General features: G+C 40.2%; 1 protein-coding gene across 2 annotated transcripts in view; it reads right to left on the bottom strand.

The window, feature by feature from the left end:
* Positions 1-759: 759 nt before the first annotated feature.
* Positions 760-27,997, bottom strand: part of LOC145340980 (uncharacterized) — a 315,943-nt gene continuing 288,705 nt past the window's right edge. For both annotated transcript variants that reach the window (XM_080185613.1, XM_080185614.1), the window contains 5 exons: positions 14,552-14,666; positions 11,032-11,134; positions 8,442-8,511; positions 5,081-5,184; positions 760-1,302 (listed from right to left, as the gene is read on the bottom strand). In XM_080185613.1, the coding sequence (XP_080041739.1) occupies positions 1,146-1,302; positions 5,081-5,184; positions 8,442-8,511; positions 11,032-11,134; positions 14,552-14,666 (549 nt within the window). In that variant the 3' untranslated portion in view covers positions 760-1,145. The remainder of the gene's footprint in view (positions 1,303-5,080; positions 5,185-8,441; positions 8,512-11,031; positions 11,135-14,551; positions 14,667-27,997) is intronic.

Genomic DNA, 27,997 nt, shown 5'->3' with positions numbered 1-27,997 from the left:
GGTGCTCTTAAGTTGATGCCTTCCAGTTACTGATTTGTAAACTAATGCTAATAGTCATCCAATTTATTTTACAAAAATTGTATGTTTTCCAACATCTCCTCTAAAGCTTGGGACGAGATTCTCCAGTCTCCCAGCCACGTGTTTCCAGTGGTGGGATTCTCTGGTCTTGCTGCTGTCAAAGGGAATTCCCATTGACTTAACTCCACACCGGCAGGAAACCTGGAGGACAGGGGTGTGCTGCTAGCATGAACAGCTGGAGAATTCTGGTCATGTATTTGAACTGCTCTGAACCATTGTGCTCTAATTTCAGTTTTCCTCATTTCTTAGTTAAAGACAAAAGTCTTTTCTGCAATGTACTGCAATTGTTCTCACAGAAGAGTGCCTGACAGTAGACACAATATTCAAATGTGGCCTTAAAGATTGGTGCAGGATGAGGATACCACTTTTGTACGTAGAGAACAAAGCCTCCCTTACGCCATTTTTGTTTACAACTACATCAACTTGTCCTCCAACTTGATTTCTGTATCTGGACAGGTTCCACTCCAATCACTTAAGGGAATGCATATGATAACATGGATATACATTCTATTTATTTTCTTTCACAGGAACTTTTGTACATACTGGCGACTGACAAATAATATAGCGGAATCTGTTTTGATAATTACTGGAGTAAGAACCTTGCAGATTCTTCTAGGCTTCTAATTCATCCTCAGGATGTAAGTTGCTACAAAGCTCACTCCCCCACACCCCGTGCCCCCCCCCCCATACAGCTGGAAATTAATTACACAGGTGAAAAGAGTAACTGACTTTGTCAATACTTACAAACTATAAAATACATTCAATCATTAGCTCGAGTTCTGACTACAATAAATTGTAAAATGAACAGTGAAGATAATAAATACTAAATGGAAACTGCACAGGCTTACATAGATATACATTTATAGTTGATTGCCATAAGCTATATTAGCTATAAAGGAGTGCATAATTATTTCATACATCTTTTGTTAACAAATAACATGATAAAAATTGGACAAAATCTCTCTGCAATAAAGTTCCAGGCTAAACTTTTTTTTTCAAAATCTTAGCAACCGAAATTAATTTGTGAAAGTTTCCTTTATTGCACGTATGTTGAATGTTGCACATTATCAGACTGTACCGTTACCCGATCGTGAAAATGAGTGCTGCCAACCATGTGCTAAAGTTTGATAGATGTCGTATCCCACAGCAAATAGGAAATAAACTGGGAGAAGCCAATGTAACAAAAACATCCTTGAACTCATTGGTAAAGGCACTTTAATAAGCCTAAAAAAGTAAATAATGTGATCAATATTTCAGAATGATTTAGCAGCATATATACATACCTCACACAATCTGTTCTGCAACTTGAAACCATTTTACAATTGCAATCATTTCCACTACATTTGTAATCTCTAACATTTTGAGTCCCACTCAATTTCATATGCTGCATTATTACATTATTTAACTTGAACTATAGAAAGGCTGCCTAAATGTACTAATTATATTGGCATGTATTTTGATTGCAGTTTTAAAAGAATAATTGAAGTAGACTAAAACTTAACATTATTGATCTCACATTAGTTATATGATGAGTATATCCAATTGGGGATAAGAAGAATTAGATTTCCAATATTTATGTATTTTAATTAAAAAAATAAAACAGTGCACAGAAACAGCAGACTTGTTAGCTCCTGAAATAATTACTTAATCCTTTATCATAATGAAATATTAGTGTTGAAACTAAGAGTAAGAACAACATACATGGATAAAACTTCAATGCAAATGATTTAACTGATGATTTAGTTTTGCTTAAAATTATTAACAAAAAGAAGTTGCACTTTTTGATACTGTTACAAAGGCACAAATGACCAATGGGCCAACTACCTATTGCTCTCACAACAACTCTTCACCCCACGTAAACTTAAGCAAGTCTGCTGTCCGTATCCTAACTCGACCAAGACCCCTTGCATTGACAAGGTGCCATACCAAAGACTGCTACATAAGATAAAGGTACATGGTGTTATGGGTAATGTATTAGCATGGATACAGGATTGGTTAATTAACAGTAAGCAAAGAGTGGGGGTAAATGGGTGTTTTTCTGGTTGACGATCAATGACTAGTGGTGTGCCTCAGGGATCAGTGTTGGGACTGCACTTGTTTACGATTTACATAGATCACTTGGAGTTGGGGACCAAGTGTAGTGTGTCAAAATTCACAGATGACACTAAGATGAGTGGTGGAGCAAAGTGGATGAAATCCTTAATGAGTACTTCGTATCAGGATTCACCACGAAGAAGGACACCCTTCTCATTCAAGAAGATGGATGTTGAGGTGAGAGGTGTGTGAATGCTCTTGAGAACATCAATATATCAGAGGAGGAAGTGTTGAGTATCCTAAATTGCATTAAGGTAGACCAGTCTCCTGGGTTGGATGGGATCTACCTCAGGTTACTGCGGAAGGCCAGGGGAGAAATAGCTGGGGCCTTAACAGCCTCCTTGATCACAGGCAAAATTCCAGAGAATTGGAGAATAGCCAATGTTGTTCCCTTGTTTAAGGAAGGAAGCAAGGATAATCCAGCAAATTATAGGCCAGTGAGCCTGACATCAATGGTGAGGAAGATTTTCGGCGAAGATACCAGGGGACAGGATATATGTACCTTTGGAAGAAAATGTGCTTAGTTAGTAGCAAGCAGCATGGTTGTACAGGAAAGGTCATATTTCACCAACTTGATTGAGTTTTTTGAAGAGTTGACAAAGAAAATTGATGAGGAAAGGGCTGTGGTTGTTTATATGGATCTTAAGATACTGTTTGACAAGGTCCCATGTGGCAGACGAGTACATAACTAATATCACATGGGATTCGGGGTAGGCTGGCTGGATGGATACAAAACTGGCTTGGTTATAGAATGCAGTAAGAAGTCTCTCAATACCAGGGTAAAGTCCAACAGATTTATTTGGTAGCAAATGCCACTAGCTTTCGGAGCACTGCTCCTTCATCAGGTGAGTGGGGAGTTCTGATCATTACCATGTGTATCAATAGAGAGAAAATCGAAGTAGCGGGCTCGGTTTTGCAAATGTGAAGCTGCTTGACAAACCTCAGAATTCATCATGGAAAATGGGATTGGTAAAGGAAAAAGAAGAAAACTCACTGCAGTTGGTCCTGCTTTACAGTTGCAAAAGGTTTACTCATATATTTTGCTCACACAAAGCAAATCAATGTAACCTTCAGGCATTTCAACAACACACTCCTACGTGCCTAAACTTTCAAATATCCCTACCTCACCATGCAACTTATTTTCAAGTTCTGGTGAAAGATCTGCTATCTCAAGTAGTTATCCCTTCAGACCATGCCACCACCACTCCCCAAGATGTGCTACACATCTTGTTGCATGGCCAGTGATGCGGAGTTCACAGGGCTAACGAACAATTGGGCTTGTCAGCAAACGGAGGCCGGCTATGCGGGTCTACTGCGTATACGCCAAACTCGGCGCTGACAGACCAGAGAATGTACAGCAGCCCCTTCAGCATTATGCTGCCAGCCTCTCCAGCGGGAATATGTCCCGCCCCCAACTTCTTGGAATGATTCACGTCAGTGCACTCTGCAGTGCACAGAGTGTGGCAGATTCACTTTGAAACTCCTGCTGAAAAAAAAAACAGGATTTATCCAGTTTTTATGTGAATTTGACAGAATTTTTTTTGGGAGAATCACCCCCATAAGATTCTGAGGGGACTTGACGACATGAAAAGATATTTTCCCTTGTGGGGGAGACTAGAACCGTAAATAAAAGGTTACCCATTTTATAGGGAGATAAGAAGAAATGTTTTCTCTCAACATCAAGAATCTTTGGAACTCTCTTTCCCCAGAGAGTGGTGGAGGCAAGGTCAATGAAGAGTTTTAAGTCAAAGGTTCTTGAGTAATAAAGGAGTAAAATATCAGGAGAGTGCAGTTGAGGTTACAATCAGATCAGCCATGATCTCAGTAAATATTGGAGCAGGCTCCTAATGCATATGTTCGTACCTCTCCACCCTAACCCCCTTACCTCCCCCACCCATCTCACCTGCCCCTCGCATTATTAACCAGTTAACTCATTCACTGTTACCCATTTACCTCATACACCCTCCTCATCTACCCGACTCTCTTACACTGCCCACCCCCACCTCGCCTACCCTACCCCCTTACATTTCCCACCACTGCCCACTCACCTCCCCTCCCCTTTATGCTTCCCACCCATCTCACCTACCCTACCCACTTACCCACCCACCACTGCCCACTCACCTCACCTACCCTACCCTCTTATAATGCCCACCCGCCTCATTTACCCTACCCCCTTGCATTGTCCACCATTGCCCACTCACCTCACCTAATCTATTTTCTTCTGTAATTACACACTTACCCATTCACACCTGCACTCTAACACTGAGAAGATTTGGGTGATTTAAACTCATACCAGAAAGGGACAGCTAGTACCATAAAGGACTCCCCTTTGCTGATGCCTCTGAGATTTCCTGCGTTGAGTGAGTCCTGCAGCATCCTCCATCAGAAAATGGGAGGAAGGTAAATGGGTAGCTATTGGTCTGATCAGGGTCAGGAATAAGGGTTCCAACCCAGATGGGAAGATCTGGGCCACAGTAACTAATGTGTGTTAAGTCTGATTTGTCCCATGAATTGAATAAACTGGCATGGGTTTATCCAACAAAAGTGCCAAGAAATGCCAATACCTTCACAGTTTATCAATTTCCTGTTTTTTGTACCTTGCTCTATTCCTCGTTCCATAACTCTGGTTATTAAATGCCAATATGGAACCTCATTGAAACCTCTTTGAAATTCTAAGGATGTAACATCCTGATATCTTTTGTCTATCATCAAACTGAGGTCATCTTGGCCAAACAAAACTTTTGAAGACTGGTTACGTGTAACCCCTTCATATAAATCTTAAAAATGGAATTTCTTTAAACCTCAATGTACTACTCCATCATTGAAATTCACCCAAGTTAACTTCACTGTCTTCCCTTTGACCAGGTATTTTGATTAATAGAAAAATTAATAGAAAATACAGACTTACTTATAAGGCTCAGATCGTGCATTCCTCAGCATTAGGAAAATGAATAGACCAGCTTCAAGATTCAATGCAAACGAGGTGACTTTATCAAGCACAATAACAAATCCCTGTGAAAACAACAGCAATGGTGAAATGTAAAAAAAAACTATGCCAAAATTACTGTACAGTTTTTGAGCCAGAGGAGCGGAATCTTATTTTAAGCTTTGCTTGTGATGGTGAGAGAGGTTTTTGCACTAACGTGCCAATTTTCATTAGCAAGGTGAATGTGAAACAATTCTTTGGCCCTTTGTCCAGATATTTGATATATTCGATTATTAAAAGTGTATACAGAAGTGGTTATACAGAAGTTAATTGCAGACATTTTGGGTGGGATTTTTTGGTCGCTTTTGCCCTAAAACGGCAAAATCCTGCCCGAGGTCACGGGACCTTTCTATGGTCCGCCTCTCACCCGCTACAATTCCTTTGAGGGGGTGGCACGGGAAAATTCACCCCATTAAGTACCATTCCTATGCCTAAAAATTTTAAATGCCAAACATCTCACTTTTAAATACGAAAGCAGATACTGTACAAAGGTTAGTCCTGAATACACCTTGTGTGCTGCAGCAAATGGCCAGTTGTGCATAGCAGCTAATCCAATTACAAGGTCTAGATTTTGCAGTGGTATGACACCAAACTGTCTGCATTATAAGACACTAGAAATAGGGAAGGGTCATTCGTCCATTGAAGCTTGCTCTCCTATTCAATACAATCATGGCTGATCTCGGGCCTCAACCCCATTTTGCTGCCCACTCCCCGTGTTCCATAATACCTGAGACACCAAAAATCTGTCTTTTGCTGCCTTAAATATATTCAACGATGGAGCACCCACAATCCTCTGAGATAGAGAATTTTAAAGATTCACAACCTTTCAAGTGAAGTTATTCCTCCTCATCCCAGCATGTTGCCTAACTGAAAGTCACAGCAACTTTTTAGAGTGTACACATGCATGGAATAACACAGAAAAGCAGAAGTTGCTGTCAGCGATTCTATACTTGCTACGCTTTCCCAGAGGATGCACTGTACCCCTCCTCCTCTCTTACATACTGACGTCAGAGAAATTCATAAATTGGCTTTCTTCCAGGGATAGAGTAAAAACCTTTGAAAACATTGCAGCTTGTTGAACTAGGTTTTTGATGACACATTCACTTCATAATTACTGCTAATTATACTGAAATGCTAATCTAATATCAAACTTCCTCATTACGCTAAGAGTTCCAAATTTTAATCTTTTTTGAAGGTTGCTTGCATTGATATTTTGGCTTATGTTTAAACCTAATCATCATTTACTTCACCATCTGAAAATTTCAAAGTGAAGTAAAAGGTTTCTGCTTAGCGGACTGTGAGAATCATTTGATGTGAATGGCTGTCAGGGATTTATCGCGGCCTGTCTAATTAGTGGCTTACAATTTATGGGAGAGTGATATTTGTTAACATGCCATGATTTGTCTTCTATAAAGAAGCTCTTTGTCTCCCACAAGCAGTCAAGCCCAGGGAACTGTTCAGCCACTTGACAATTCATTTGTGTGTGCATGATTATAAAATCCACTTCCGGTCACTCCTCTGGAGATGGTCATTGTCTGATTTCTTCATTAGGTTCTGAAATATGGTTCTGAAATATGGTTCTACCCTTTTTCTCCCCACTCCAGAATTTAAATTGTTTGCCTTGGCATTTTATTTAATTTTCTGATCTGATGACTGAATGAGTGTTTCCAAAAGGGATGGGGAGTTTACTGCCTTGCAGTCCACAATCCTCCACCTTGCGCCCACCAATGTGGTTAATTAACAATTAAGTTCCCAATCTCTCACCCACAGTAAGCACCCAAAATGTGTCTCCAGTGGCAAGTTGTCTCACTGCATTTGGATCTAAGATTTATTAGCCAAGCACTTAGAAAACAGTGACAGGATTGCATAGCATAGATTATGAAAGGGAAATCATGCTTGATGAATCTACTGGAATTCTTTGAGGATGTAACTAGTAGAGTTGATGAGGGGGAGCCAGTGGCTTGCTTGGCCTTTTAGAAGCCTTCAACAAAGCCCAACAAAAGAAGCTAGTGTGTAAAATTAAAGCGCATGGGATTGGGTGTAGTGTATTGAGATGGATAGAACACTGGCTGACAGACAAGAAACAAATGGGTTTTTTCCAAGTGGTAGACAGTAACAAATGGGATACCACAGGGATCAGTGCTAGGATCCCAGCAATTTACAATATATGTTAGTGATTTAGATGAGGGAATTAAACATAATATCGCAATTTGCAGATAACAAAAAGCTGGGTGGGAGGGTGAGCTATGAGGAGGATGCAGAGATGCTCCAGTATGAATTGGACAAGCTGAGTGAGTGGGAAAATGCATAGCAAATGCAGTATTACGTGGTTAAATGTATTGTTATCCACATTAGTAGCAAAAACAGGAAGGTAGATTATTATCTGAAAGGCCATAAATTAGGAGAGGGAAATGTTTAGTGAGACCTGGGTCTCACCATTCACTGAAGGCAAGCATGCAGGTGCAACAGGCAGTAAAGGCCACAAATGGTATGTTGGCCTTCATAGCAAGAGGATTTGAGTACAGGAATAGGGATGCCTTGCAGCAATTAAACAGGCCTTGGTAAGGTCATACCTGGAATACTATGTACAGTTTTGGTTTCCTTATCTGAGGAAGAATGTTCTTGCTATAGGAGGAGTGCAACAAAGGTTTACCAGACCTGGGATGGCAGGAGAAAGGTGAGATTGAGTTGGTTAGGATTATGTTCATTGGGGTTTCGAAGAATGAAGGGGGGTGTGTCTCATATGATCCATAAAATTCTACCAGGACTAGACAAGGTAGATACTGGAAGGATGTTCCTGATGGAAGGGGGGATCCAAAACTCGGAGTCACAGTGTAAGGATATGAGGTAAACCATTTAGGAGTGAGATGAGGAGAAAACTCTTCGCCCAGAGAGTGGTGAGCCTGCGGGGTTCACTACCACACAAAGCAGTTGTGGCCTAAACATTGTATGTTTCCAAGAAGAAATTAGACACAGCTCTTGGGGGGGGGGGAAAGCAGGAACAGGTTACTGAGTTGGAGGATCAGCCATGATCGTAATGAATGGTGGGCAGGGCTGAATGGCCTACTGCTGCTCCTATTTTCACTGTTTCTATGTTACGTCCCCTAAGTCCATACAACTGAGTCAGATCTAATGTGCTAGCATTTAGACAGGTCAAAGGCTGTGGAACTTTAATCCCAGAAATTGCTGGAACTACAGGGTTGATTTGATACACTATTATAATTTTTGTATTTACATGATTAACTTACTAATTCCATTAATATACTTATTCATCCTAACTTACCTTTGGATTAGACATAGCCACCATAAAAATAATACCAAACCCCAGCAGGCAAACTAGTCCACGAGTCACACTGTAGAGCAAAGCAGTTATATTGGTTATTAGACTTGTAAATATATATTTTTTAATACAAATAGTATCACAAATAAGAACAACTTACAGCAACCTTAACATAACACACCCTAATTATTTTATGGAAGTACAAATTAACCTGAGATTAAGAAACGGGGGACAAAATAAAATAGGTGCTTACTGAGAGGAAGACAAAAGAACTAGAGAAGGTTTTTGTAATAGGTGTGTGCAGAAAAGCAAACATTCTTAATTAGTGCTCCTAAGTGCTTTTCTAGAATGCGAGTTTCCAATTCACAGTGTTCCCTTTGTACATCTTTAATAATCATCTTTCCTGCGTATTGACCAGAAGCTGAATAGTCCTTTCTTCAAGGTCATTAAAGTGTCTTGTTCCATCATCTGCACTAGTATTCTGCTCCATGGGCAGCATGGTGGCACAGTGATTAGCACCGCTGCCTCACAGTGCCAGTGATCTGGGTTCAATTCCCAGCTTGGATCACTGTCTGTGCAGAGTCTGCACATTCTCCCCGTGTCTGCATGGGTTTCCTCCCACAGTCTGTAAGTCATGCTGGTTAGATGCAGTGGCAATGCTAAATTCTCCTTTGGTGTACCCGAACAGGTGCCAGAGTGTGACGATTAGGGGGTTCAAACTTTATTGTGCTCATTACCCTTCCAGTAAAATGGTTTCCCCAACATTCCCTATTTTTCATTGCCAACCAGGTTGTGGTTGTCATTGAGTTAGTACCTAAAGATAGGCAAGACCCAATTTCTGGGTCCATGTGCCTGGCTTCTAAAATAGATATAACTCAATTAGCTTTTCTTAATCTTCCATCTTAATTAGCTGTGAAAAATGTTAGCACTTTTTAAAAAAATAGTGTTATGCCATTCACGATATGAAATGCTCCCCAATCTGCAGATTAAAGGTGCTCCCATGTTCATTAATATGCCTGTTGTTTCCACTAGCAGGTAAAACTAGAACTAGAGAACATGGCCTCAAAATCAGGGACAGCAGGTTTAGGATTGAGTTGAGCAGGATCTTCTCCATACAAAGGGTCGTGATTCTGTGGAATTCCCTGCCCAATGAAGCAGTTGAGGCTACCTCACTGAATGTTTTTAAGGCAAGGATAGATAAATCTTTGAACAGTAAAAGAATTAAGGTGAGCAAGTGGGTAAGTGGAGCTGAGTCCATGAAAAGATTAGCCATGATCTTATTGAATGGCAGAGCAGGCTCAAGGGGCCAGACGGCCTACTCCTGCCCCTTGTTCTTATATTCTTAATCCCAACTTTAGAGGTACGCTCGCTATTGCAATGGTTTGAACTAATTTCACTTCCACATCAACCATCCCACAGTCTGAGTTGTCCATCAGTATTGAATTACCAAAAATCATGTACTTTTGATTTCATTTTTTATTAAAAATCACTAATTTATTCTTAACCTATATTTTCAGCATATAATGAAGTGTACCTTCACACTTTCTATCAGACATTTATCATTTTCTGTTGTACGAAGGACTTTAAAACCATTTCCACTGTATAATTTTGATTCTCCACTGCTGTTACTGCAACTAGCTTTTTCTTAAACATCTTGCTTGCTGCAAAGAAATGCTGCCTCATCTCTTATTATTCCTGTTCAAACTCTTCCAATTTCTTTTACAAATTGGTTATCAAATCTCAGAAAGCAGTATCGAATAAAATGACATGTCATGTGGACTGGATATGAATCATGTACCCAAGTCTCAGATCAAAGGAGAAATGGTGATTAGCAATGAAATAGTGATTACACAGCTGAGGTCCACAGTACATCTTCACGGCATAGAGATTTTATTTTACATTCATTGACAAGCCTATCAGTTCTGATGGATTTATTAGATCACTTAAATGAGCAGTTTCATTAAATGTTGAAAGCATTTTCAAATTTCAATCTATGTAACTTTTCAGTCAGAAAGATATCAGCTGACTTTCAAATGCACACATCTGAATCGCTGATAGTAAGCTCGAGTTTCATAAAAATCCAGAACTAATTTATTCCAATGTGAATAACTGTGCAAATATTTTCATTTGTGGTTGCCAGGATGAAAATGAATGAAGAAACCATTTGAAAAGATCTCCTATACAACATAGAATATTACAGCACAGTCAGTACAGGCCCTTCGGCGCTCGATGTTGCACTGACCAGTGGAACCAATCTAATGACCCTTTAACCTAAACTATTCCAATGTTATCCATATGTCTATCCAATGACCATTTGAATGCCCTACATCATGCCTGACTCCTGGAAAATTCCTGAGCTCCTCCCACTGGGAGCAAATGCAGGCTTGGAACCCATACCTGGTCCTGAAGCCAGTGTTAAAACCCTGCACAGTAATCACCTCTCTGAGGATTGTGAATACGAGCTATGATGTTGCATGGCCCTAACCAACAGATGTTTTGTGAACCAGTAACAGGCCATTTTTCATAACAATTTGTAACAGTGGCTTTCTGAGATCATTGCCATTGTAATTGTAAGATCAAACTGTTCCTTTACCTTTTCAAACCACCAATCTTAACTAGGTGCATGCAAGATGTTTCGCACTGTTCAGAAACTTTCTCACATTTTTTGCTCCAGAAGGAATCCACCCAGCCTTCCACTGCAGGTAGAAGGAAGAAAGAAAGAAACAAAATGGCATGCATCAATTGTGTCGGTAAATACCACAAGAATTTCAGATTTTAACTTGTAATCACCATCAGTGACCATTTTAAATTGCATCACTTACAATCAGCTTACTGGAAATATATCACACGTCAAACTGATGACTTTCTAACATAATAGTTGGAAGAGAGTAGCTGAAGTCTGAAATATGTTATGTAAAATAGTGAATAAGGTCAGGAATTTTCTGAAAATTAGACGTTGCCATTATTCCAACACAGAAATTCGAAGACATTCTGGTGCAAATGAGTTGAGCAAGATTTTAATCACACCAGAAGTTCTTGGTCCATTTTCCCAAAGCTCTTGTGACTAGTTAAAAGTTCATTATAACAGCTCTGTCCCTATTAAAGCAGGTGTGGTGATCAGAGGTCTCCTTGCTTCATCTTAGCTTTCTTGCCACCTGTAGGCAGTGATAAAAAAATGGCACCTTTGTTCAACATGCTAGTAAGGTTTGTACTGTTCGAAAAACACCCTACATTTAATTGTTATAGAAACAATCAGATTATCAAGATGTGGCCAATAATCTATTGCCCTAAGACGCAGTAGAATTTAATGGTGATTTTGCGGTCATTTTAGAAACCTCCGACCTCGTCCACGGCTGGGATTCTCCGGTGCCACTACAGTGAATGGAGTTTTGACTGAGCACCAAATTCTCCATTCTTGCTGGCAGCGGGGGTGGGTCAAATGAGACCCAATATTGTTCGACAATCTGCATGGAAAAAACATTCATGTGACTTTTTGTAGGAAATTCTTGAGGGCAAGGGATCCTCCTGAACAGAATTGACAAACATACTGAGAAGTTGAATTGTCCAACTGAGTTTACCCTGAATTAAGCTCTTGATCTGAAGCATTACTAAGAGGGGAAATATGTAATCCTTTACTGAAAATCTGCACCAATCAACAGTGCATCTATAGTGCATGCCAATATTCTCATCCAGATGTTTCAGAGAATTATTGCGTTATGTGACTTATGGCTACTATCAGTCCATAATTTCTTGGGAACCTTTTGCATTACCCACAATGAATTTAGTTACCATAGTTTCAGCTACCATTAAAATAAATGATTATCATGAATTTCCTGAATTAACATCTTTTTCCCTCTGTCACTCAGAAAGAAAACCTAATGGTGCTATAGACCTGTCAGCAGTGACTTACTCACTTTAAATGCATTTACTGATTTCATTTAAATGCCATGCATTCGGTTTGATGATTGAGACTTGTTCAAAGACAGGTTCTTAAATTCTTATATTGTCATGTCAATAAAAATGTATTATTAAGTATGCTTTTAAGTTATTTTTAAAAAATGCTTCCTTTAAAGCATTGATCATCACAACTTTAATTAGCTAAAAGGTCCCTCAAGAATAAATAAATGCCAAAAAAGCCAATTCAACAATTGTGTATTAATGCTTTAACAAATGATACTTAATCCATAGCAGGCAAACCATATATCAATTGGGTTGGAGAACATAGTCAAAGCTGTTACAGAGAATATTCATCACTAAGCAAAACTGAAGGTTCCTTGGCTGAATCTGGCCTCATCTTTTCCTTCCGAATCATTATGACTTCTAAAAAAAATCAATTCAGCATTTAATGCCCCTCCCTAATTGCCCATGAACAGAGTGAATTGCTAGGCCATTTCCTACCACACTGATGTGGATCTGCAGTCACATGTAGGTTAGGGCAGGATTCCTTTCCTAAAGGACATTAGTGAGCCAGATGGGTTTTTATGACAATCAACAATGGTTTCATGGTCAACATTAGATTTTTAATTTCTGTTGAATTTAAATATTATCATCTGTTGTTGGGGGATTTGAACCCAGGTCCCCAGAGCGTTTCCTGAGTTTCCTGATCATTAGTTGAGTGACAATATCATGATGTCACAGCCTCCCCAAAAATGACATTTCAATAACCCCGTCAACCTAAATTTGTTGTAAATTATACATTGTTGGTTCGGGACGCACAATGGTCTCACTTATGTCCAATATTCCTGTCACAGGAAATTACAGATGCATACTTTACTCTCCATCACTGCAGCGCAGGCCTGCTAGGATATGACAGTTGTAGCCACAGGCCAAATTGTAGAGGGCTCCGCTGCCCCCACTCCCCCAATGATGGTCTAACAACTGTGGCTATCGAGGATTTTTAACTATTACCAATGCTGCAGAGAGCACAGCAAGGTGCACTTGCAGTCACTTGCCCCCGCCTCTTCCAATGGGACTGGTGGTTGGGTGTCGCTACAGGAATTCCTAGTGGACCTGCTGCTTTCTTGGTCTGCCCATATCCTGAATTGATGGGTTTCCTCGAGCTGCATTCTGGGAAGGTCATAAGCAATGCCCAAGGTTTCCAACCCAGAAGTGAAGCTGACCTTGGGAATCGTGATCCATACAGGAAAACCCAACACTCTATGTGGATTTCATAGTTACTGATGCTCATTGGCTAATTGGGGAATTTAAACCTTTGATGCTTGCTAATCAAATTTACATTCATCATGACAACAGAATAATTTGTTCTTCCAGTGACTTCTGACAAATGCCATTGGAATATATTTGATCTGAATAATGTTTCTATATTGTCAAAATATCATCACCAATAAGCACGCTCTTCTACGTGCAATCTGTTGCTGATTTTCTGATGTGGATCAAAACAGTGAAAAAGAGAACTCTACTCTGTCATTGTTCTGATGTCAATTCATGGATTGACATTTTGTATCTTTTTATGCTATTCCTTTGTGCTCTGCAATCGACTGACAGTGAGAAATCTATCTGAACCTTCACATTGAACAAAGCTGCCAGCAGTGCAACAATACCCTACATTTTGGCAATTATTCTCAAATGCTAAATGTGTAATAGTCTTAACTTCAGTTTTTTATTATTTCGTCACATCTCCAAATCGAACGCAATATACTTTGATTAAATGTGAGCTCTGAAGTTGAGCATTGACACAATCATGATGTGACTGAGATTCCTTGGACTGGAAGGGGCTTGGCAGAAATCTACTTGCTTTGCATGGCTAGTTATTCTTTAACTTGTCAAGCATGACACTTTTTAAGGCACTTCTTAGAGTTTTGATCTTTACCCAAAACCCATGTCTTTGCCTATTATCTAACCTGCAAGAGCCTTATCTGACAGAGATGTTTATTGCAACAATCTGCAGTCATGGAGGAGCTTTAATGTAGATTGATGTCCCAGAATGTCGGGCAGAAATGTAGTCAAAAAAAGTTCAGAAAAAGTCCATAAAAATTACCTGCGAGACAAACTGATTAATTAAAGTACATCCTGAATTGAGGGTTTAACTGTATATATATATATATATATTCTTGGATAATTAAATTTAATAACATCTAGAAGAGGTGACCTACGTGTATGCTTCATTGCAGATCCAAGAACCAGAAAAGAAACTGTAATGCTGACAGTGATAAAAATCTCTGTAAACCAGGCCACCCAGGCAAATCTTCTGTACTGCTGCATTATAATCTGTCAAAGAAACAGGTGAATTCTATCAACTTTCACAAGTAAAAAAAATTACCTCACAGGATTTCAATACAAAGTTATCAAAGTCCCAAGGTTCCCTGTTATTTAAACCCGACTCAAAGAGCCATCTCTAACTGGTTTGCCTTGGTGCTGTTCGGATCATCTATCTATGGGACATATTTGGCTCCAGTCCACTTCCTGAGAACTGACACAAAGTAACTCCAGAGCAATCTACAGTTTAAATCTTCCTGAGCAATTAACTGAAGGAAGGTGCATTCTTTTTCATTTGTCCTTAGGGTGTGGGGGCACTGATAAGGCTACACTTACTGCCTACTGCTTGACATATGGGCATGGGCCTTCCCCATGACTATCACAGACCCTGCGTTTGTAATGTTCCCACACAGAGCATCTCCACAAAAAGAAACCCAACGATAAGCAGGGAAATGTCATACATGAGGCTTGACTTTAATCCTTCCTGTCCAGTGAAAACTTCACTGGTTGGCAGTAACTGGGCAGACATGCTGCTGATTCACCTACCTGTCTTTGATTTAAACTTGTTCTGAGTGGCCGGCAATGCATCTGCTTTAAACCAGTAGGATTTATTTACAGATCAGGGTTACAAATCTCACTGAGCACTTTGCACTATTTTGTATCAGACCTGAGTAGGAAAACCTAGTCGCGGGAACACTTGTCAGATGAGGGTCGAAATCGGAAGAGCTCATTCGAGTACATCTTTCTTTTGTAGGGTGGAACATTCCAGAATGTATTAGCATGGATAAAGGATTGGTTAACTAACAGAAAAGCAAAGAATGGGGGTAAATGGGTGTTTTACTGGTTGGTGATCAGTGACTAGTGTGTGCCTCAGGGATCAGTGTTGGGACCGCAATTGTTTATGATTTACATAGATGATTTGGAGTTGGGGACCAAGTGTAGTGTGTCAAAATTCGCAGATGACACTAAGATGGGTGAAAGAGCAAACTGTGCAGAGGACGCAGGAAGTCTGCAAAGGGATATAGATAATCTAAGTGAGTGGGCAAGGGTCTGGCAGATGGAGTACAATGTTGGTAAATGTGAGGTCATCCATTTGGGTAGGAATAAAGCATAATGGATTATTATTTAAATGGTAAAAAATTGCAGCATGCTGCTGTGCAGGGGGACCTGGGTGTCCTTGTGCAGGAATCTCAAGGAGTTGGTTTGCAGGTGCAGCAGGTAATTAAGGCAGCAAATGGAATTTTGTCTTTCATTGCTAGAGGGATGGAGTTTAAAAACAGCGAGATTATGTTGCAGCTGTATAAGGTGCTGATGAGGCCATACCTGGAGTATGGTGTACAATTCTGATCTCCTTACTTGAAAAAGTATATACTGGCACTGAAGGGGGTGCAGAGGAAATTCTCTACGTTGATTCTGGAGTTAAGAGGGTTGGCTTATGAGGAGAGACTGAGTAGACTGGGGCTACACTCATTGGAATTCAGAAGAATGAGGGAAGATCTTGTAAAAACATATAAGATTATGAAGGAAATAGATAATATAGAAGCAGGGAAGTTGTTTCCACTGGTGGGTGAAACTAGAACTAGGGAGCATAGCCTCAAAATAAGGGGAAGCAGATTTAGGACTGAGTTGAGGAGGAACTTCTTCACACAAAGGGTTATGAATCTGTGGAATTTCCTGCCCAGTGAAGCAGTTGAGGCTACCTCATTAAATGTTCTTAAGGCAAGGATAGACAAATATTTAAACAATAAAGTAATTAAGGGTTATGGTGAGCGGCTGGTAAGTGGAGCTGAGTCCACAAAAAGATCTTATTGAATGGCGGAGCAGGGTCAAGGGGCCAGATGGCCCACTCCTGCTCCTAGTTCTTATTAATAGGTTCACATCAAAGACAACAGGATCCAGCTGGAAATTTAACAGCTAAGACACCGAGTCGATTGTTAGAACCACAGTCCCCTTGATTGGCTGAGTGATACCCTTCTGCACTCTGTGGATTCTATGATTCTATTCTACTCTATGATTGATTACCTTAGTGTGAACAGACTGCGAAGGGCTACCCAGAATTCTGTAGGCAGCAGATGCCTCCCAATTCTGGGAGGGGGGTGAGCCATTAGTCTGTTAATAAGCTGGCAGTTAAAATTGCCACAGCCTCATTTAGCTTGTTGTGTGAGAATCCAGCTGGAATGAACAGATTCCACTCTTAACTTTACCTGCTACTTGTTTACTCAGGCCTGAATGGAATCTTGGTCCTCTTGTGAGTTGGCAGGCGCTGCTTAATTATCTGACAGGAATTGTGTGGTTGTCAGTGAGCAACCCCACTCCTGATCTTATGATGAAGGAAAGTTCATTGATGAAGCATGTGAAAATATTTGGGCTGAGAACAGGCTACTGAAACATTCCAATAACGAGTGGTTTCTGATAACTACATTCATCTCCCTCTGTGATGGGTATGACTGCAAACAAGTGTTTTTGCTTTGAGCTTCCACTCAGCAATTCTGCTATGCCTTCTTGGCTGAAAGACGATTGGGAGCAAAGTACCAGGGCAACAATTGGCCAAGTTAGTTTTTTTTATGAATGAATATACCTGGGCAACGTTCCACATCGTTGGGTAGACATCATTGTTGTGGATCGTAAGATGAAACAACTAGCTCTGGTGTATAGGTCTTGTAGAAAGCAGATAATCTCGACTCATTTTAGTCACCCAAGCTGTGATGAGGTCCAAACAGTTCTGACAGAATATGAACTGATCAGCATTGAGATGGTTATTGATGAGTAGGTGTTTCTGGATAATAACTGCGTTGACTCTTTCCATCATTTTGAGTCACAGAATCCCGATAGGGCATAACGAGGCCATTCGGCCTATTGACTCTGCACCGACCACAATCCAACCCACGCCCTATTCCCGTAACCCCTCATATTTACCCTGCTAATCCCCCTGACACTAGGGTTAATTTAGCATGGCCAATCAACCTAACTTCATTGATGATTGGGAGCAAAGTACCAGGGCAACAACTGGCCAAGTTAGTTTTTTTTTTAATGAATGAATATACCTGGGCAACGTTCCACACCGTTGGGTAGATATCATTGTTGTGGATCGTAAGATGAAACAACTAGCTCTGGTGTATAAGTCTTGACAACATTACGGCTGCCAGGGCTCAGAGCCTCCGCTGTGGCCAACGGACTCAGCCACTTTTTACTGTCATGAAATGAGAAACAAACTAATTGGGCACTTACGTATGATGGTGCTACCTCACAATGTTTCCTCAGTGCTTAGATGAGCTTTCCCAGAAGTCTGGCACATGCTTTATTTTATAAAACAACAGTCTTGCATCAATCAATTCCAGTTATCTGGGTTCATGCTCTGGGTGGGCACTCACCACCTACAATATAGCTGCCACAGTCCCTATTGATCTCTGCCGTAAAGAACTTCACTAATGTTGTTTAAAGGCTTGAAAACCAAATCATGACATTGTCGTATGCCGCACATTAGAAAAGTGGCATTTTTGTCTGTGGATATATACACAAGTAATAAATATACATATCTATATATCTATATATATATAGAAACATAGAAAATAAGTGCGCGAGTAGGCTATGTGGCCCTTTGAGCCTGCACAACTATTCAATATGACCATGGTTAATCATGTACTTTCAGTATCCCACTCCCACTTTTTCTCCATATCCTTTGATCCCTTTAGTCACAACGACAATGTCCAGTTCCCTCGGACACATCTAGCGAACTGGCCCTGACAGCTTTGTAGTAGAGAATTCCATAGATGCACATTCTCTAAACAAAGAAGTTCTTCCTCAACACAGTCCTGAATGGCTTACCTCTTATTCTTAGACTGTGACCCCCTAGTTCTGCACTTTCCCAACAATGGGCATATTCTTCCCGCATCTAGCCTTTTCAATCCCATCAGAATTTTATATGTTTCTATGAGATACCCTTCCATTCTTCTAAATTCCAGTCAGTTCAAGCCTAGCCAATCCAGTCTCTCTTCATATGTCAGTCCTGCCATTCCAGGAATCAGTCTGATGAACCTTTGCTGTACTCCCTCAATAGCAAGAATGTCCTTCCTCAGACTAGAAGACCAAAACTGCACATAATACTCAAGGTGTGGCCTCACTAAGACCTTGGATAACTGCAAAAAGATATTTTTACTCCCATACTCAAATCCTCACTATGAAGATCAGCTTTCCTCATCTCCTGCTGTATCTGCATGCCAACCTTCAGCGACTGTTCCACCATGACATTCAGATCATGTTACACTTCCGTTTTTCCTAAACTGCACCATTCAGATAATCTTCCTTCCTGTTGTTGCCACCAAAGTGGATAACCTCACATTTATCCACATTATATTGCATTTGTTAAGTATTTGCCCACTCAGCTATCCTGTCCAAGTCATCTGCAGCCTCTTAGCACACACTGCCTCATCACAGCACACACTGCCACCTAGCTTAGCATTGTCTGCAAATGTGGAGATATTGCATTCAATTCCTTTATCCAAATCATTAATGTATATTGTGAATAGTTGGGAGTCCCAGAACCGAACCCTGCAGTACTCCGCTAGTCACTGCTTGCCACTCTGAAAAGAACCCATTTATTCCCACTCTCTGTTTCCTGTCTGTCAATCAGTTCTCTATCCGTGTCAATACATTACTCCTAATACCATGAGCTTTAATTTTGCTTACTACTCTCTTGTGTGGGACCTTGTCAAAAGCCTTTTGAAAGTCCAGATACACAACATTTACTGATCCGCCCTTGTCAGCTCTACTGGTCACTAAAATTCCAAAAAATTCCAGAAGATTTGTCAAGCATGATTTCACTTTAGTGAATCCATGCTGACTTAGATTGATCCTGCCCCTGCTTTCCAAATGCTCAGTTGTTACATCCTTAATAATTGACTTCAGCATTTTCCCCACCACCAGTGTCAGGCTAACCAGTCTATAATTTCCCATTTTCTCTCTCCCTCCTTTTTTAAAAAGTGGGGTCAAATTAGCTACCTTCCAATCCAATGGAACTGTTCCAGCGACTATAGAGTGCTGGAAAATAGTCATGAATGCGTTCACTATTTCGAGGGCCACTTCCTTGAGTACTCTGCGATCATCAGGCCCTGACAACTTATTGGGTTTCAATCCCAGATATTTCCCCAATACAATTTCCTGACTAATAAGGATTTCCTTCAGTTCCTCCTTCATGCTAGACCCTGTGTCCCCTTGTATTTCTGGAAGCTTATCTGTGTCCTCCTTAGTAAAGTCAGATCCGAAGTATTTGTTCAGCTGGTCTGCCATCCCTGTGTTATCCATTATGAGTTCTCCTAATTTTAACTGCAAGGGATCTACATTTGTCTTCACCAGTCTTTTCCTCTTCACATACGTACAGAAGCTTTTGTAGTCAGTTTTAAGTTTTCTGCAAGTCTGCTCTCATATTCTATCTTTTCCTTTCAAATTAAACCCTTTGTCCTTCTCTGCTGGTTTTTAAATTTCTCCCAGTCCTCAGGTTTACATATTTTTCAGGCCAATTTATACGCTTCCTCTTTGGTTTTAACACTATCCCTGATTGTCCTTGCTAGCCATGAGTGAGCAACCTTCTCCTGTTTACAGAGATGTACAAAGATGTAGAGTTCTTGTAATTCAGCTACGTGTTCTTTAAATGTCTGCCATTGTCTATCCACTGTCAACCCCTGAAGTATCCTTTGCCAGCTTATCCTAGCCAACACATGTCCCATACCTTCAAAGTTAGTTTTTCTCAAGTTCAGGATTCTAGTCTCATCACAACCGTGTCACTCTCCATTTTAATGAAGAATTCTACCACATTAAAATGGAGTGTGACACGGTTACTGTTGCCGGAATTTTACTGCTCATCTGAGGCTTGTAAGATCTCACCCGAGGCCAACAGGGAATGGTGTTCTGTGAGCCTCAGAAAAATCCAGCATCTGTGTCACATTGTGTGTGCGTGTGCGTGTGTGAGTGATGATGTTCAGTGTGCATCCTTATCTTGATTCAGGACCCACAAACTCTGAAACCACAGCCTCCTTAACCAAGGGAAGGCATCTTTCCATGTATAAACGCAAAACAATCTGGAGGCTGGAAATCTAAAATAAAAACCAAGTGCTTGAAATATTTGGCAAGTCTGGCAGTATCTGTGGAGAGAAAAAGGGCTAACTTTTAAAATTGAACATGACTCTGTTTCAGAACCTTCTGAAGAGGGTTCCTCTTCTGAAGAAGAGTCATATTTGACTTGAAACATTGATCCTGTTTCTCCCTTCATGGTTGCTGCAAGGCATCTCTGCAGCTTTGTGAACAGCTCAGGTTCTGGAGCAGAACTAACTTGAGAATGGCTTTGAAGATAAACCGGTCTAGAAATTCCACAAAATCTGAAATCAGGCACATGTTACATGCCCTTAATCATGAACAATTTTTAAAATTTGAGCTTGGAACTCTTTAAAATGATTCAGGTGTGCAGCCAAAGCTACCTGGCCACAGAGTTATTCATTAATCATTGCCTGCAACTCCATATTCGCTTGCCAGCTGCACATTAAAAAATACAATGAACTATGCTGGGAACTGTAGTCCATTTATGGAGTAATAGCTCCAAAGGCTCCTCAGATAATTCTTACTTTTGATTTCAGCATGTCTAAACTCTGTCTCTCCAGAGGCAGGCCCTTCTATTGAAGATAGCTGCCAGCTGTCAACTGTGAAGACAAACTTTTTCTAACATGTTTCTAAATGTACTCATTTAAATTTTATGAAACCAGTACTTCAAAAGTTGTTTTTAGAAATTTCATCATAATGGAATACTTACTCGAGAGACTGCCTAGTTTTGAGGAGGAATACATCATTTGCAGGTAGCTGACCTATTTGTCAGCAATAACTTGCGTTTATATCATTTATATTTTAGTCTGTAATTAGCCTGTAGTGTAAACAGATTCCCCAAGGTGTGTCATAGATTCCACCTATAAACAAAGCATGGAGTAGAGAGGGGGAGATTTGAACAGGTGATGAAATGCTTGGTCAAAAAAATGGGTTTCATAATGGTGTTTTAAAGATGGGTTTGTAATTTTTTAAAAAATTCCTTCATGGAATGTGGGCATCACTGGCTGAGCCAGCATTTATTACCTATCCCTAATTTAAAAACCAGTCACAAAGGCCAGATCAGGTAAGAATGGCAGATTTCCTTCCCTAAAGGATATCAGTGAATCAGATGGGTTTTTATGACAATCGACATGGTCATTATTTGACTTTTGAATTCCAGATTTTTATTGAATTCGAATTCCACCTTCTACCATGGTGGGATTTAAACCCAGGTTCCCAGATCATCTGGATTACAAGTCCAGTGATAATACCACTACACTACTGCTTTCCCAAGGATAGGCTTTATAATGGTATTGTAAGGATGGGATTTGTAATGGTGTTTTCAAGGATGGGTTTGTATTGGTGTTTTAAAGGATGGGGTTTGTAATGGTGTTTTAAAATGGGGTTTGTAATGGTGTGTTAAAGATGGGGTTTGTAATGGTGTTTAAAAAGAAGGATGAATAGAATCAGGTAGGGAATGTCAGAGTTGGACCAAAGTAATTGTTAATATTCTGAAAGTGCGCAAAGTCTTAAGTAGTCTCAGATTTATCTTTTTAATTCTGCCATTACATTACATTAAAAAGTCTGACAACACCAGGTTTTAGTCCAACCTATTTATTTGATAATATACTCGCAAGCTTTCGAGGGGTTACCCTCTTCGTCAGGTGAATGCCTGACGAAGAGGGTAACCCCTCGAAAGCTTGCGAGTATATTATCAAATAAATAGGTTGGACTAAAACCTGGTGTTGTCAGACTTTTTACTGTGTTTACGCCAGTCCAACGCCGGCATACCCACATCATGATTACATTACATACCAGTCTTGGACTGTATTCCAAGAGGAGCTAAATGATTCTGAAAGTATTTCTGCTGTGTTTGAAAGGGTTACAGCCATTGCCAAAGTTTTACATTCTGAATTCCTGCTGTTTCTTTTGATAGAATGTAATAATTGTGCCAAATGACGTAATAAAGAATAATCAAATGCCTTTTTTTAACGTTAAGACCTATGATAAAAAACAGTACTGGTATCATCTAGCAAATGCTACCAACAGAGAATAGACCTTAGGTAGAAAGGCAGCAATATATCAAATAGCTATGGTCTGCTGACACAAAAAGATTAAGCACTAATCAATTGAATAATGTTTGGATCTTAACAGATGCAAAGAATGTATATGAAGGAAAATACACTTTAAGAGTGGTAATTTGTATAGAAAATTACATACTAATAAATTAACCAGATATTTAAAAATTTTAGTTTTGAAAGAAATGAAAAACCCAATTATCTCATACAAAGTTTATTTATTAGTGTCACAAGTAGGCTTACATTAACACTGCAATGAAGTTACCATGAAAATCCCTTAGCTGCCACACTCTGACACCTGTTCGGGTACAGTGAGGGAGAATTTTAGCATGGCCAATGCAGCTAATCAGCATGTCTTTCAGACTGTGAGAGGAAGCCAGAGCACCTGGAGGAAACCCATGCAGACATGGGGAGAACGTGCAGACTCCGCACAGACAGTGACCTAAGCCAGGAATCGAACCCGCATCCCTGGCTGTGAGGCAGCAGTGTTAATCACTGCGGATATTTTGAAACAGCAAAAATAACACATCGAAATAAACATCTGTACTAATGTAAAAACACTTATCATTACACTTAAAAATGATTTATGCTGGCTGGTATTAACTGTGGTTTTAAGAGTCACTTTGGAGCTAGACGAATATGTATGTAAAATACATTAGTATAAAATATGGCACAATGCACTCACCAAAATTAGCTCTCTACAAGAAACTATTTTAATTTTAGTACATAACTCTCATTTTTATTTATTGCCTCAATATTCAAAGTGCAGACAGACTGTTGGGAAAGAGATAAAAAAGCATGAAATATCAGATCTAGGAGTTAAGAGTAAATAATAGCCACGCTGTCATCTCTGCAGGGAAATTAATAGAATGATGTTACTGGCATGCTAACCTTGCAGAGGTTTAATGAAATAAAGGCCACTTTTGCCCGCCACTACCAATGAGACATCATGAAATATTCCTATACGAGTTAGTTTCTGCTCTGAAGCCAAGTACCTAACTAATTTGGAAATTCTGCAATTTAACAGTAGGGGGCACTCACACACCATACATTAATTCATTGGGGGGGGGAATGTATTTGGAAATGTAAATAGGTCACATGCATTCACTATTGATTGATTTATAGCATCAGATGTAAGATTTTGTTAATAAATATTCAAAAAGAGGTAATGAATCATTGGAAATACTATTTCAACTGATGCTCCATATGTACATCATTAAAATTAGATCAGCACAAGATTGATAAGAAAACCACCAGTTTCTTTCTTTCTTGTGCAACAGAGGATGCATGGCAATTTGTTTGTTTCTGCTAAATGGACTAGTTCAGTAAATGGCTAGTGTTGTATCTAAAATTATAGGGTGTATACAGAGAGTTAGAACAATACTATCCGCGCTACAAATGTTGAAAGTGGCATTGTATCGATTTTTGCACCAACTACCAAACAGTTTGTTTTAGAAAAATCCTCCCTCAGATATATGTACTGGGCCATTGGAGGTGTATTGATCCCAATAATCTCTGCGAAATGTAACTACCTTCTCCCAGCAACGCTGCCAAAGAACATTTAGGACTGACTACTTTTTGATAGTTTTGCACTCTATTCTTGATTTAGGTAATGAAAATAATTGTAAATCTCTTGCTGCAAGTCTTATTCATGGCTATCCACAAGTGTTATAAGGCCTTAAGAGTTGACAGTGTAAAGTGGATGTGCTCTCTGCCTGCAGCCTTGCTCCCTGATTCAGGAGTGGGGGGGGGGGGGTGCTGTTTATTATAAAGAAATTGTGCACCTTCAGACTTGAACTTGGTGTTGGCATTCTTTTCATCAGTTGACCTTGCTGCTTAAAAAGCACACTCCTGGATGTACATTGCAAGTGGATGAGGTATAATGGAGGGTTACTGTGACAGTCCTTAACCAACACAATACAGCAGAGTTTCCCAAACATTTCCAGCCACTGAAACTTTCTGATCTGAAAAACACTTAAACTGTGTTGAAGAGCTAAATCACAAGTAATCGTTTTTGCGCCATAGGTAAAAACATACAAAAACCTAATTTAGAGAAGTCTTTTCTATTTATATGTATATGTTCATTATAATTAAAAAATGTTCTTATTAACAATGTACAACTCCATTCACTTTTAATAGGGGCAGTGTAGTTGCTGCTGTGGTCACACACACACACACACACACATTCCATCTCTCTCTCTCAGTCACACACACACACACACACACACACACACACAGTCCATCTTTCTCTCTCACATAATCCATCTCTCTCCCTCTTACATACATCCACACACGCACACTCCATCTTTCTCTCTCTCACACATACACACAAGCCATCTCTTTCTCACAAACACATTCTATTTCTTTCTCTCTCTCCCTCACACATTCTCCATCTCTCTCTCTTACATACACTCACATGCACACTCCATCTCTCTCTTACACACACAGTCCATCTTTCTCTCTCACATAATCCATCTCTCTCCCTCTTACATACATCCACACATGCATACTTCATCTCTTCCTCTCTCTCTCACACACATACACACAATCCATCTCCTCCTCCTCTCACACAGACACACACAATCTTTCTCTCTCACACACACACACACACACACACACATAAAATCTCTCTCTCTCACACACACACACATATATAAAATCTCTCTCATACACACATACCATCTCTCTCTCACACACAGGCACACACAATCCATTCTCTCACACACGCACAATCCATTCTCTCACACACACACGCATATGCGCACATGCACTCTCCCATTCGCATACAGACACACACACACACACACACACACACACACAATCCATCACTCACACACACGTGCACATATGCGTGCGCACACACACACATACAGACACACACACACACAATCCATCTCTCTCACTCACACTCACTATTCTTCTCTTGTCCCTGCTCACATGGTGGTTTCTCTCCAGAAAAAAATTTGCAGAATGCAGATGGTTTATTCACGGCTGTACAATACACCTGTCTCCCCTGAATCAATCCAAACAGCAGAATATTGAACTGTCCAGATGTATGTGTTTTGTACAACTCATTTCATTTTCTTTCAACCGCACTCACATGTTGCATAGTATTTATAGCACAGAAACAGAACATTGAAGCCACCAAGTCGATGCCTGTTGACACACTTCACATCAGCCCCCTCCCAGTCTGCTTCATTCTATTCTTTCCTGTCTAGTATTTATCCAGCTTCAAATGCATTGATGCAAGTCATCTCAACTAATTGTGAGTTCCACGTTCTAACCTTTCTCCTTGTATAGAGGTTTCTCCTGAATTCTCTGTCAGATTTATCTCCAGCGCAAGAACACTGAAAGTTTGAAATTTGATTTTTGTGTTAATTGATCATCTTTTTCCTGATGAAGTTGAACTGCAATTGTAAATCCAATGGTTTTCAGAGATCTTGTGGTAAAATGGTACGTTTACAATTATACTGCACAACTGCAACAGAGGTTCCACACAAAATTGGAAGGTCTGACAGCTGTCATACATACTGGTCAGACCCACAAGTGATTCAGATGTAATTTAAAACAAAAACAAACTCCTTCACACGATGTGGGCATCACTGTCTTGGGCAGCATTTATTGCCCATCCCTAATTGCCTTTGAAAAGGTGGTGATGAGCTGCCTTCTTAAATTGCTTCAGTCCTTGTGGTGTAGGTAAGGCTGTTAGCTAACACTGCAAGTAAATTACTATGAAAATCCCTTAGTTGCCACACTCTGACACCTGTTTGGCTGCATGGAAGGAGAATTCAGCATGGCCAATGCACCTATCCAGCACGCCTTTCAGACTGTGGGAGGAAACTGGAGCACAGGGAGGAAACCCACGCAGATGCAGGGAGAACATGTGGACTCTGCATAGACACTGACCCAAGCCAGGAATTGAATCCGGCGCTGTAAAGCAGCAGTGCTAACCACTATGCCACCCTGCCATCCCCCCCAGGAGGGAGTTCCAGAATTTTGCGTTCCAGTGACAGTGGAAATAACAGCAATCTAGTTCCAAATCAGGATGTGTGAGTTGGAAGGAACTTGTAGATGGTGGTATTTGAGCTTTTTAATGGAATGTGTTCAGAAAAATGTCCAGGAAAGTAACTGAGAAATATTTTGCACAATGGTGGTAAGGCCTAATCCTCGTAGGATAGTAGTTCATTCTCACAGGAGAACAATATTTGTGCAGCTCTCAGCATCCATCCCTTTCGTTACCTCTCTTTGTTTGCTCACTGAGCAACTTTCTCCTGATGCCTGCATTACCATCTCCATTATTCTTGCTGGCTCTTCTAAAACTCGCATAATTCTTTCATTTTATTACCATATTCTATTATCCCTTTAACAATGACTTGCAAGGTCGCAGGAGGCGAAATTTATGATGTTACAGTGAAGAAGACCTACTAAAAAAAACCGCTTCAAGCATAAAACAAAGTAACAGGAGACTGCAGTGTTGTACAGATAGTAGTTAAGATTGTGCAGCAACTTTGAAAACGCCCTACTGAAAGCAGGACGCTCAAGGTGCCCAAGGCCATTTTTTAAATAAATTTATATGTAAATTTATATTCTAATTTTTCTTTAGAGTTTTTGGAGAAGATCCACACATTTTTACATTTTCCTCGGCTGTGAAAAAAGATCTAAAGTTCAGATCGATTTTTAATAAACTGCTCTGTATCAAAGAATTTGTACACAGATATATTTAGCAAACACATTCTACACTGGAAAGTACCTACATACATTAATCCGATTATCACAATCCTGTGATGAGCACAATTCTATAATTATCATTATTAATGGTTTTATGACCACACGGGGGAATTTAAGTCATAGATTCCGCCAGTGTAGAAAGCCCGTTGAAGTGGTGGAGGCTGCCTCGCTAAATATTTTTAAGACGCGGGTTGATGGGTTTTTGATCAGAGAGGGGATTAAGGGTTATGGGGAGAGGGCGGGAATGTGGAACTGAGCCACGACAGATCAGCCATGATCTTATTGAATGGCGGGGCAGGCTCGAAGGGCTTGATGGCCTGCTCCTGCTCCTATTTCTTATGTTCTTATGTTCTTGAAAGAGGCCATTTAGTCCATCAAGGCTGCACTGATTCTCCAACAGAAGACCTCACCCAAGCCCTATCCCTGTAATCCCCATGTAGTCACCATGCTGATTCCCCCTAACCTACA

This window comes from Carcharhinus amblyrhynchos, chromosome 3 (assembly GCF_965287045.1).
Source record: "Carcharhinus amblyrhynchos chromosome 3, sCarAmb.v2.hapA, whole genome shotgun sequence".
Lineage (NCBI taxonomy): Eukaryota > Metazoa > Chordata > Chondrichthyes > Carcharhiniformes > Carcharhinidae > Carcharhinus > Carcharhinus amblyrhynchos.
Note: the sequence above shows the minus strand (reverse complement) of the source record. Positions and strands in the feature narration are given on the sequence as shown.